The sequence below is a fragment of the Podarcis erhardii genome, assembly GCF_964252035.2.
Source record: "Podarcis erhardii genome assembly, chromosome: 9".
In the NCBI taxonomy this organism is placed as follows: Eukaryota; Metazoa; Chordata; class Lepidosauria; order Squamata; family Lacertidae; genus Podarcis; species Podarcis erhardii.
The window spans coordinates 39,359,586-39,371,854 of record NC_138512.1 but is presented as its reverse complement, the minus strand read 5'-3'; the positions used below and the strand labels follow the sequence as shown (position 1 = coordinate 39,371,854).

At 39.6% G+C, this 12,269-nt stretch overlaps 1 protein-coding gene and 1 long non-coding RNA gene across 2 annotated transcripts in view; one reads left to right on the top strand and one right to left on the bottom strand.

The window, feature by feature from the left end:
• Nucleotides 1-12,269, bottom strand: part of LOC309349509 — a 362,599-nt gene that overhangs the window by 185,191 nt on the left and 165,139 nt on the right. The window lies entirely within an intron of this gene.
• The window catches only part of GUCY1B1 (guanylate cyclase 1 soluble subunit beta 1), a 43,539-nt gene that overhangs the window by 19,439 nt on the left and 11,831 nt on the right, over nt 1-12,269 (top strand). Inside the window, exons 3-7 of the mRNA XM_081875338.1 lie at nt 1,167-1,267; nt 1,659-1,777; nt 5,343-5,540; nt 11,361-11,591; nt 12,145-12,261. Coding sequence (XP_081731464.1) covers nt 1,167-1,267; nt 1,659-1,777; nt 5,343-5,540; nt 11,361-11,591; nt 12,145-12,261 — 766 coding nt within the window. The remainder of the gene's footprint in view (nt 1-1,166; nt 1,268-1,658; nt 1,778-5,342; nt 5,541-11,360; nt 11,592-12,144; nt 12,262-12,269) is intronic.

Below are 12,269 nucleotides of genomic sequence, written 5' to 3'. Positions count from 1 at the left end.
TAAGGAAACAACTCCTCATACTGTAGTTTGGGGAAAGTTTTAGATTCTGTTACTTCTCCTTAATGGTGAGGCTGAATGCTGTTGTGTTATAGCACCTGAAAAGCAGGGTGGCTCATATTACTATTCACACACACACACGCTAAAATGGGATACAGCCATTTCGAGACTTGTTTCTCTTGCTCCATTTCTTCTTCAGTTGGCTGAAACCTGGATGTTTCTGAACATACATCTTCCATGTGAGATAATTAAGAAACTTGCCTTCCATCTGCAAAAAAACCTGCTTTCTGTCCACAGGATAGGGATGGATAATGATATTAGGAGTACCAAAGAGCTGGGACTTGGTCTACTTTATTTTTTCCTTTTATCTGTTCATCAGCAGACAGAACAACAGTACATTGCAGACTTCATTATACTTACAAAATTAGAAAATCAATCCAACTATTATTCATTTCTCATTTCTATATTGAAAAATTGTTATAGTATCAGACACTATCTCTTTCACTATCCAAACTTTTTAAAATTGGTAAAATTAAAATAATTTCTCAAGGTATTATTGAGGGAGCATCTTCCAGTTTTGAGCAATTAGTATGTTAAAGGTAGAGGTAAAGGGATCCCTGACCATTAGGTCCAGTCGTGGCTGACTCTGGGGTTGCGGCACTCATCTCGCTTTACTGGCTGAGGGAGCTGGCATACAGCTTCTGGACCATGTGGCCAGCATGACTAAGCCACTTCTGGCGAACCAGAGCAGTGCACGGAAACACCGTTTACCTTCCTGCCAGAGTGGTACCTATTTATCTACTTGCACTTTGTTGTGCTTTCAAACTGCTAGGTTGGCAGGAGCAGGGACCGAGCAACGGGAGCTCACCCGTCATGGGGATTCGAACCGCCGACCTTCTGATTGGCAAGTCCTAGGGTCTGTGGTTTAACCCACAGCGCCACCCGTGTCCCAATTAGTATGCTAGCTTCTGATATAAAATGAAAACCAACTCTGTTTATTCCAGACTGCCTTCAAATAATTTAAGATTGCTGTCTGTGGATTGTATGGTATTTTTATACCTAGCATACTCTGAACCTTCTCAGCTAATAAGCAACTGCAATATTTATTATTTGGCTATGTTTCCCACATACATATATTTATTTTATATTTTTGCTGTGCTTTGTTTTAGGCGGGAGGCACAATTGGATGAAGAAGGGCAGTTTCTAGTTAGAATTATTTATGATGATTCAAAAACATACGATTTGGTTGCTGCGGCAAGCAAAGTCCTTAGTAAGTATATCTTTATTTCCTTCAGCACCAATTAACATTTAAGGAAAAACTGAAGTTTACGTGTAGTTAGTTCACAATGTTTGTTGATTTGCATTAATGCATTTATTGCGTTGTAGTTTTTCATGCCACACAAGCATCTTGGGAATGTCAGTTTTCATTGCTAAAAGAAAGAGAAGGTGCTTGCGTTTCAAATGCATCAAAACAAAATTGAAGTACACAAAAATAGAACTCACAGAATTCTATGACAGTGGAATCTTTCAATAAAATATTAAAAGCCCAATGCATTCATGTTCCTCAGTGCTGATTAGGAAGTATTAAATGTGATTTGTTTTTGGTTCTGCAGGGGCTTCAGTGCCTTCAGGTAGTATATAATGCTTCATGTTTTCTTTAGACCTTAACGCTGGAGAAATCCTTCAGATGTTTGGGAAGATGTTTTTTGTGTTTTGTCAAGAATCTGGTTATGACACCATCTTGCGTGTGTTGGGCTCCAATGTTAGAGAATTTTTGCAGGTAAGAAATCTGTGGCAAACCATTAATGGTCAAATTCCAGTGTAATTTCTCTATGGCAGCAGCAGCTGTGGCCCAGTGTGGCCTTGGGCAAACTTGAGGTGCGGAGGCAAAAACCTTCCAAGCATCTGGTTGGTCAGCATCATCGGCCCCAGTCAGTAAAGGGGCCCAAGGGGAAGGATTCTGTCCATATGCCCACATGGGGGCTAATGGGCCATGGAAGTTATGTTTGGCTGATCCAGGATACATACCCAATGCCTAAGCCAAAGCCTTCCTGCAACTGTAATCAATAAAGTTGTGGCCATTTCAATCCCCCAAAGGTTACCATGTCATTTATTGTTTCCTATACCCCTCAGGGTTGTTGTGTTTGGGCCTGTATGTTTAGTAAAACCAAGCCTGTTGAGTTCTATGGGACTTAACTCTTGCAGTACCTTTTCATAGAATTTCAAATGAGAAATCTATTGATTTATGGCTATTCTCTTAGGCAACAATTAGTGCTTTGCTGCACTGACTACCTATTCCATAAATAAACTGATTTTACAATTCACATTTAAGAACCGAATTAACACAATTATTCAGGAAAACCTTCCTACCCGTTTGCATTTGTACCATATCAAGTTAAGGCTCCAGTTGCACACTAAATTACACACAAACACATTCTTTAAATTAAAAGGAATACAAATATGTGAAACTTAATTTGAAAGGTAAGCAAAAAGAAAGAAAGAAATATAATTAGTATTTTTTAAAATATACAATTCTAATGATTCCCAGGTAAGATCCACCCTCTGTTGTGTGGGCAGGGCGGTCCCTCCCCCTACTTGGCCGATCCCCTGGCAACGCCTCCCATTTGATGTGGGGAGCGGTCATTAGTATTTTTTAAATATACAATTCTTCCTTTTTATATTATGTAGGGCTGAAAGCATTAATAATGGAAATACAAAGCAGAATGTAAAAGAGAGGCAGCTTTTAGATAAGTGCAATTTGAGAAATCCCAAGGGCATTATTATGTTATAACCACACACACACAAAAATCAATCAGACACCAAGTGGTGCTTAACCTAAGATACTTTAGGGAGTAGTTTATTTGCCTTCTCATATTTTAAAATTAGCAACACAGTATATGTTCTATGGCATTTTATAGCACTCAAAAGAATTGCTTGCAGAATATGTCCAACAATGTGCCCCAGAGCTTATTTTTCCATTTTACGCTGCATATACCCAAAACCTATCTACTTAAGGAACACACTGGCCAGTTTATGTGTAACACGAACCCATGGCTAAGTGTGAACATTCAAGTACAGTCATACCTCATGTTACGGATGCTTCAGGTTACGTGTTTTTGGGTTACTGAATGCAGGAAACCCGGAAGTACCGGAACGGGTTACTTCTGGGGTTCACTGCTTGCACATGCGCAGAAGTGTTAAATCGTGCTTTGCTCATGTGCAGAAGTGTTGAATCGCGCTGGTGCCTGCACAGACACGGCGCTTCAGGATGCGAATGCTGCGGGTTGCAGATGTTATGGATTACGTCCGCAACCCGAGGTTTCACTGTACTCTTGCTTACTGGCAGCGAACTCCATGTTGGGAAGCCAGGTAAGGAACATGACTTCACCCCACTGGCTGCTACTGCTTGGGGTGAGTTTTAGCACCCAGGTGACGTTTTAGCCACATATTTGCCCTAATGGCTCCATTCAACACCAGCCAATAAGAGCATGGGGCACTGACTTCCTTCCCCACATTTTCACCTTTCACTGGTCGTAATTTGCATTTGCTCAAAGAACTGTATCCAAAATATTTCATTGGTTTGTTACTAATGTCTCTTACATTATCCCCCTTCCAGACTCCTACCTCCCACTTCCTTTTTTCCCTCCTCTTTTGACGGACAAGCTGCTATTGGAAACTCAAGAGCAAAAGGAGCAGGTGCTGCTTAACCCAACCCCTTTCCTGCCATTTTCCCATTCAAAATTTGCATCTTCCCAAGCCGCTTTCCCACCCATTGAGGAAAATATATCAGACCCCCGTATACTTTACCATTGTATGGGGGAAAGAAGCTAGCCTAAAGAGCTGCTATTATTTTGAGTGTTCAAATGGCAGAAAGGGAAACAGTTAATTAGCCCCTTCTCCCATCATTTCTCCGTTGAAGCTGGAAATTGCTTTCCTGAAGTATTTACATGGCATGGTCATACATCTTCCACTTAAGCCCTAAGAAACTGTTAACATATCTTTCTGAGTGTCTATACACATGTGTACATGAACCTGTTATTTTGAACCCATGTTCGTGGAGTTATTTCTTCATAGCATCTTGGAAAAGTGGACCAATGAGCAGCTTAGTAAGTGTCTGACCCACAAGACTGAACTGGAAGGAAGCAGAAAATGAAACAGTCTGAGTTGGGAAAACTGAGCAAATTGGGGGGCTGAGAGGTACCCACTTACAGAAAATGGACTTCCTGGTTAGTGGGGAATTTTGATACACAAGGTAATTTTATTAAGGGTAGAACTGGCTGAAAGGGACATTGAATGGCAAAAAGGCATGTGATGAGCTATCATTAGTTACAAAAAACGATTCTTCTTACTAGAAAGTGGCAGGGAGGTCACAAGGGGTCTCTGGGCCTATGAGACTATGCTGTTGTCTGCATTGGGACATTTTCACAGGAAATGTAAATTTAGGCAATCCAATTTCCAGGAAAGGGTTTTACTGAATGGTGCTCCTTGATTACTGCCCAGAATTAATTTAATGCTAAGTAAGGTTTCTTGACAAAAGTTTCAGGAACCAATTAGAACCATATACACAAATTCTCCTGTACAGGCACCACTCTTGAGAGGAGCCACTAGACTATCCCATAATACTTAGCTTGAGCTTTCTTTATTGTGAAGGATTTAGCTTGAAATACGGTCACTTTCTCTGACTCCTTTGGAAGAGTGCCATGCTCCTTAGTCAGACAAAACCAAAATACAAGCATAGTCTTGAAATCTGAATTTCTCAGTAACAAAGGAGTCTTGAAACAGGACTTTGGAATGGATCTTTCCCTACAGCCATCATAGTAATCCATTCAGACAAATGTATGGGTTAGTATGCTGGCTATTGATAAAAACCATCTCAATAAAATGTAAATTTCAAATAAGCAAATAAAGTAAACCAGGAAGCTCTAAGCTGAGTTTAGCCCAAGGAATTAATTTACAAGATGCTCATTTCCTTTGGAGACCTCCCAAGAGAAGAAGCAGCTGTTGAGGCTTTTCATTTCTCACAGAAAATAAAGTTCAAGCTATTTCCAAAGTTTTGAGGATCTGCAGATGCTCTGTAATACAGCTTGCTCTTATAAAACATTGTCATTATTTATTATGTTTTAAAAACATCAGTGCCCATATGAACTTTAAACATTAATGGCATTAGAAGATGCAGAAGGACGAGACAGAGCAGGTAGCAGTGCTTGTGCTACTGTATGGAGCAGAATTTGGTACAAATATTCTTCAGGCAGTTATGTTGCCTTCACACACCATTCACTTTTCCAGTGAAAGCGCTGGAAAAATAGGTTCTAATCGTTTTCTGTTATTAAATAATCTCCTTGCAGAACCTTGATGCTCTTCATGACCACCTTGCTACAATATACCCCGGTATGCGGGCCCCATCCTTTAGATGTACTGATGCAGAAAAGGGGAAGGGACTCATTCTGCATTACTATTCCGAGAGAGAAGGGCTCCAAGACATTGTAATTGGAATCATCAAAACAGTCGCTCAACAAATTCATGGCACAGAAATAGATATGAAGGTAAGTTGTAGCATAAAGTTTCACCAGCTCCTAATATCCTAGATATTAGTATTCAGAGTCATACCAACTCTGAGCATGGAGGTAGAACACAGCCACCATGACAAGTAGCCATTGTTAATTTTATGCTCCATGAATTTGTCTTGTGGGAATGAATTTCATAGCTTAGCTATGTGCTGCGGGAAGAAGTAGTTTCTTTTGCCTGTCCTGAATCTTTCAGCATTCACTGACATTGGATTGGAGCTCAACTGGTTTGTCCTAGGTTCTGGTATCATAAAATGTGGTACCAATGCTGCAGATAAGGAGGGAAGAGACACATGTTCGGATTTTTTGTGGATTTTTCAGCAGGGTAATGCATATAAGTGGGACGCGGGTGGCGCTGTGGGTTAAACCACAGAGTCTAGGACTTGCTGATCAGAAGGTCAGCTGTTCGAATCCCATGACGGGGTGAGCTCCCGTTGCTCGGTCCCAGCTCCTGCCAACCTAGCAGTTCAAAAGCACGTCAAAGTGCAAGTAGATAAATAGGTAGAGCTCCGGTGGAAAGGTAAACGGCGTTTCCGTGTGCTGTTCTGGTTTGCCAGAAGCGGCTTAGTCATGCTGGCCACATGACCCAGAAGCTGTACGCCGGCTCCCTCAGCCAATAAAGCAAGATGAGCGCCGCAAGCCCAGAGTCGGTCACAACTGGACCTAATGGTCAGGGGTCCCTTTACCTTTATCTTAATGCATATAAACAGATTTTATATATAGTCAAAATCATAGTGTGTCACAAAGAAGAGAGCTCAAATAGAGAATATAAGGCAGAGGAGCTTGTATGATCGTAAGGCTCAAATTTTCCACGCCAGATGAACTGTGTACCAGACAGCTATGACAAAATCAAATTACAGCCTGCCACAAACACAGAGGCCATGTGAAAGTCAAAGTATGTCTAATAACACAATCTATAGAATTGTGACACATAACTGTGGAAATACAAAAATACTAGTATGATCTGGAAGTAAACACACACAGCCTTTTGAGTGGATAAGAAATTAAAGGAACCAAAAAAAAGTCTACATCAGTACAAAGATTAGAACATACTCCTATCTTTGTTGGTTTCCTATTTTTCTTCACGCAGTTGGCAAAGAATTTGTTTTGTCTACAGCCTTCATAGATTTCTATTTTTAAAAGGTTGGGATTTATTCATTTATTTTGCTAAATGTCAAGAAAATTATCCCAATAGCACTAAACTCGGGGAAGTTTCACAAAAAATATTTAGCCTGACATGACACCTAGAAATCAGAATGCTTGATACTCATTTCACCTTGATTGTCACATTTAGCTTCAGGCAAAATGAACAGAGGCAGCTGTAGGATGGGAGATATGCAAGGGCAAAAGGACAGGCTATCACAGTATAAGGAAGATGGCCAAAATAGTTGATTTTTTTATTCATTTTGGGGGCTTGCTATGATTTACATAGGGAATATGGATGCCCGCCACCGCAACACGGGCATGTGATATTACACACACTATGTGCAGGTGCGTGTGTGACATCGCACATTCCCACTGCAGCAGCTGGCAGCAGCAGCAGTGGCTCCTCTTCGCAGCCAGCGAGGCACCCTTTTCCACAGGGAGGTGCTCAGACTTGGAGGCAGATTCTGCCCCCTTTCCCCCTCCAGAAAAGGGTACCTCGCTGGCTGACTCTGGAGGTCAGAGCTGGACTACTTCTCTCTTGGAGGCACCACCACTGCCACCTGCCGGCTTTTCTCAATGACTTTGTAGGTGCCCGGCTCCCACAATTATATTATTGTGGGTGCCCAAGCACCCACAGCTCCCTGGAGTTGGCTCCTATGGTAGGGACGCTGACCACCTTTGACCTGAAGCAAGCAGACAAGCAAACAACAATGTTATTGACATATGAGCCATAAACTATGGTCAATCATAACTAACATTTTTTTTTAAACGAATCAGCTTCATAAATCAAGGTTTGTAGTTGGTTTGCTATAGTAAATCATATACAGACATAATGGTTTCAGACGTAATCGAAGTGAAAGCTTCTCTTCTTCAGGGTGTCTCTGGAAAAGGGGAAGAGAGTTTGTGAAGGTTCATTCCTATAACGATAAACTATAGTTTATTGTTACAGTGTGTTTGAATGCCCTCTCACATGACATTTCAGAGGAATACCACTGTCAGTCTGTTGCAGCTGAAACGACAGTCTTGTGGGACCATAATGTCCAAAGGATTTGTTCTGATACAACCATTTGTGGACTAGAATCCACATTATCTTATGTAGTGTTAAATCAATGATAAATCAATAAGTCTTTACGTCCCATAAGACAAAAACATCTGATGAGATGTTTTTGTCTCATCAAAGGACACCCATTTTGGTGAAGTGTTTCATTAGTGCTGGGTCTCTTTTAAAGCTGCTATTGATCTAAACTACTACAATTGTGCAGTGAGTTAAATTTAGCTCAGGAGCTTTGTTCTGGTTGTATAAGCCAGGAGCATAACGTCTCTTTCAAAATCCAGTTGGCATATCTGTTCTTTTAAACCATAAAAGCACACACACACCACCATCATTTGTTAGTGAGCTGCCTTGGAGTATGTTAAGGAAAGGTGGGCTATAATTTTTATACATAAAAAAGTCTGACCTAAACAGGGCTCCTTCTTTGCAAGCGAATTCCCTCCACTGCAACACACACACTCAAAGCAAATGCATTCATGTAAAAATGCTGCTTCACATATATCCTTGCCTCTCCCACAAATTTCCAGTTCCATGATGGTAAACAATCACATACCTATCTTACTTAATGTGTTTTTCTCGAAAAAAGTGAAAACATAGGACATACTGTACTATTGCATAGCATTTTCAAAAGCTAACTTTAATGCAACACAATGGACATAAGCACGAAATCTAAACATTGTTCTGAAGGCCTTTTGTATAGCAGTTTGAAGGCATTTTCAAAACTCTCCCCCTTATAAATGCCACTTTTCACACAGCCAAGTGGGAACATCAGTTTTGCAGCAGATTTTATTGCGAAGCACAGGAGAAAGAATCTGCTAGATATCTCTTTGAAACTTAAAGAGTGATTTGTCTTCATTTTTATTGCTGTTACCATGGTGAAAGAGTTCGTACGCATGATTGGTTGACGTAACTTGGTAGCTAGGTCCACAGAGGGAAACAAAAATCAAACTTTATTCCTGGCTGTGTCGCTGCTGGTGATGCTCTTTCATTTATTTAATATTCCACAGTCGGGTGTTTAGCAAATTCCCAGACCTATTTGAAGTCATATAAAACTTGAGGAGCAAGGAGTTATCTAATTCTGCTTCTATGAACTTCAGATGTTTTGTGTGTGTGTGTGTATGTAACTTAGGTGTTTTGATTTTTTTTTTTAAAAAAGAAAATGTTATAAGTTACTTGAACATCTTTGAATAACAAGCAAGTAACAAGTCTAATAAAAATAATAGTGTCAGGTGTTCTACATGAGGAGGTTTGGGGCAGAAATTCTGTAATTGCAGGAGCAAGCCTCATTGGACTAAGTGGAACTTGCTTCTGAGTAAACATATAAGCAGCACAGGCACATACGTCTTTAAAATGAAGTTAACAATAATTATTCTTGATGGAAAGTGCAAGAGAATGAAGTAGATGTGAAACTGGTCGTACTCCTGAGGGAAAATACATTTTTTTCAGTGAGTTTTCAAACACATTTTTGCATTCAACTCTAGAGTATTCTTTTTAAGAGGCATTATTTACTTAAGCTGCAGGTTTTAAGCGCCACCCCTCCTCAGCAGCATGTATTCTGTCAATCACATCATCTTTTTTAACAGACACTCAGTTGCTTTCATTTTGCCCCAGAATACAACGGAAATGTTTCTATTGATTTCAGCTGTGCTTTGGATCAAGCACTCACTTATTTTTTAGTGTTCCGACTCCTTCATGTCCTTCCCTCTCCTCCTTTATCTCAATTGCTCTTATTCATTTCAATTCAGCACTGTGAATTACAGTTGCAACTGTGCTATTATTGACACATACTCATTCGGTAGAGGTCATTGGAGACTGCAGAGCACTTGAACGAAACAGCAGATTGGTTTTCTGAAACTGTGGCGACTTGCTGCTGTTTAATAGTGGCACTTTTTGAAACAGACTAGACAGTTTCATAAGTTTAGTGGCGGGGGGGGGGATGCTGCTAATATTCTGCAGGGGCTTTTATAATGTACAAATCATTTGGCTTGCATGTTTTCTTTCGTTATATTTTCAGCATTGTCCCAGGAGGGAGGGACTTTGAATAGAAAGAGACCTCCCACCAATAAGCAATATTTGTTAACATTGCAGTCTAAGCACTTCAGCCATATTGTTTTTGTGAAACCTTTGTATTGTTTTTATTTTATTTTAATTAGGGCTGCAGTATTTAGTAAATTAATTAGTTGCATTGATAGAGTCAATAAACCTACGTCTTATCTAAAAAGGTGCAGCCGGTGAATTAGGCAGCAGATTATTTATATATTTTAAAACCCTTATTCATTTCTTGTTTTGATATTATTAAAAGCTGTGGGTGGCAGGCACCATCTTAGAAAAAGCACCCACATTTTATATCCCAGAATAATAAGATGGTGGAAGCTGTGACATGTGCATATTTTCCTAAATACTATCGAAGTGTGTTTCAGTAGCTTTTTTTAATATACAAGTCTATGCAGATTTTATAAATTGATCAGTTAATAATCCCACTAATTTATAAAGTTAGTCATCTAAGATTCTGTTAATGAAGTGGCAGTCTATGTTTTAATGGATTATTAAAAGAGGGGTGAAAATATAATCAGGAAGTTTTTTTTAAAAGGCAGTTATATCTTGCCTGATAAGATGAATTGTTTGATTTTCAAAATCTTGGCATTTAAAAGGGCATTGTCTGCTTTTCCACAGTCCTAATTATGAGACTTAACTACAATGGAGTGAACCACAGGTGGAATTGGTTCAGTTAATTTTGGAACTGGTCTTGCCAGTTAATTGCTTCTGTAGCCTTCTGTGCTGTAAGCTGGATCCCTACCCTTGGCTGCTCTCCATCCCGAGAAAGGAACTGAGAGTCTGACAAGACCTCAGAAGACTGGGGTAACTTTTAATCCACCTGGCCCTCATGCTATACCCTCCAATACATTGACGCTGGAAACCAGGACATGCATCTTCCCGGGCTTGCTCCCACTTGAGTCACATGACCCATGCGAGATCACAAATCTGTGAGCTCGCCATCTCATGTGTTTCAGGGTGCCATGCTGAGAGCACGATGTCCAAAACTCGCTTGTCCTGATTTGTCCCGGGGTAGTTGACAGGTATGCCATGCATGGTGGTCAATACTTCTTAAAGTTGTGGTACTGCCTAGGGTTCCATTTCATTTCAAAGCAGCCTTGGCCTTCAGATGGCCTGGAATGTATTTATTATTTCTTCTGCTGCTCAGTGGTCTGATGCTCTCACTGCTCTTTCTACGTTTGAACATAAGTGTCAATCTTATAAGTGTCAATCTTCTTTGTATATATTAATTTGTATGTTTAAGTCAGGATTGATGGAGCATTTTTTAGTATTAATGTCAGCTGGTGATATTTTTTTCTCTCTGCTATGTTTGCATTAAAAAATAAATAAAATGAACATATTTCTATATAGACATCCTGCTCAAAAAACCAATGAAACAGAGTTGTGGTCAATGGACCCTCAAATCCAGGGTCAAAATCTGGAATTATGAAAATCAAGAATAGCTCTTGTTCATTGCTATAGAAGAATAACCCTAAAAAAAATGTTTTAAAAAGTAAAATTGCCCATAATTGTTGTTGTAATTCGGGTTTTTTTTTGTTGTTATTCAGGTTATTCAACAGAGAAATGAAGAGTGTGACCATATTCAGTTTTTAATTGAAGAGAAGGAGTCTAAGGAAGAAGATTTTTATGAAGACCTGGACAGATTTGAAGAGAATGGCACTCAAGAGTCTCGCATCAGTCCTTATACTTTTTGCAAAGCTTTCCCTTTCCATATTATATTTGATAGATATCTAGTTGTCACCCAGTGTGGCAATGCAATATACAGAGTCCTTCCACAGGTAAGAATTCTCATTTTACCTGAAAACCGTATACATTTTTATTCCTCGGTGCTCCCACTACCACACCCGGTGAACTAGTGAATGCTATTCACTAGCTTATATTGGTTGTGGTATTTATTATGCATGGACAAATTTTGTATGCACTCCTAGAACTCCAAAAGACATTTCACATCAATGCCTTTAACTAATTCCATCTTTGTCTTCATAAAGTGTCATAGTCCTTCATTTCAACAGCCTTTTAACCAATATTTTAACATTTTTATTTTTAATTTATTTTACATCTGTTGGAATTGATCAAAGGTCCACATAGGTCCCAAATCCTTCCACAGTTTGAGTCATATGACTCGTTAGACAGTTTATTAATGTGGTAAAATCTAGTACTGTGCATATGTGTTTGTGTTTGTGTGTGTGGGGGGGGTACTCCTCAACATTGTACTGATAAATTAGCATAGATAGAGCATTGGGAAACAGAATTCAAATGCTACACATGATATAGAGTATAAATAATTTCAGGTCTTTGAAATGAAATTTGTCTGTCTCATTTATATTTCAGCTCCAGCCAGGCTATTGCAATCTTTTGTCAGTGTTTTCATTGGTTCGGCCTCATATTGATATTAGTTTCCATGGAATCCTCTCACATATCAACACAGTCTTTGTGCTGAGGAGCAAGGTAACCAT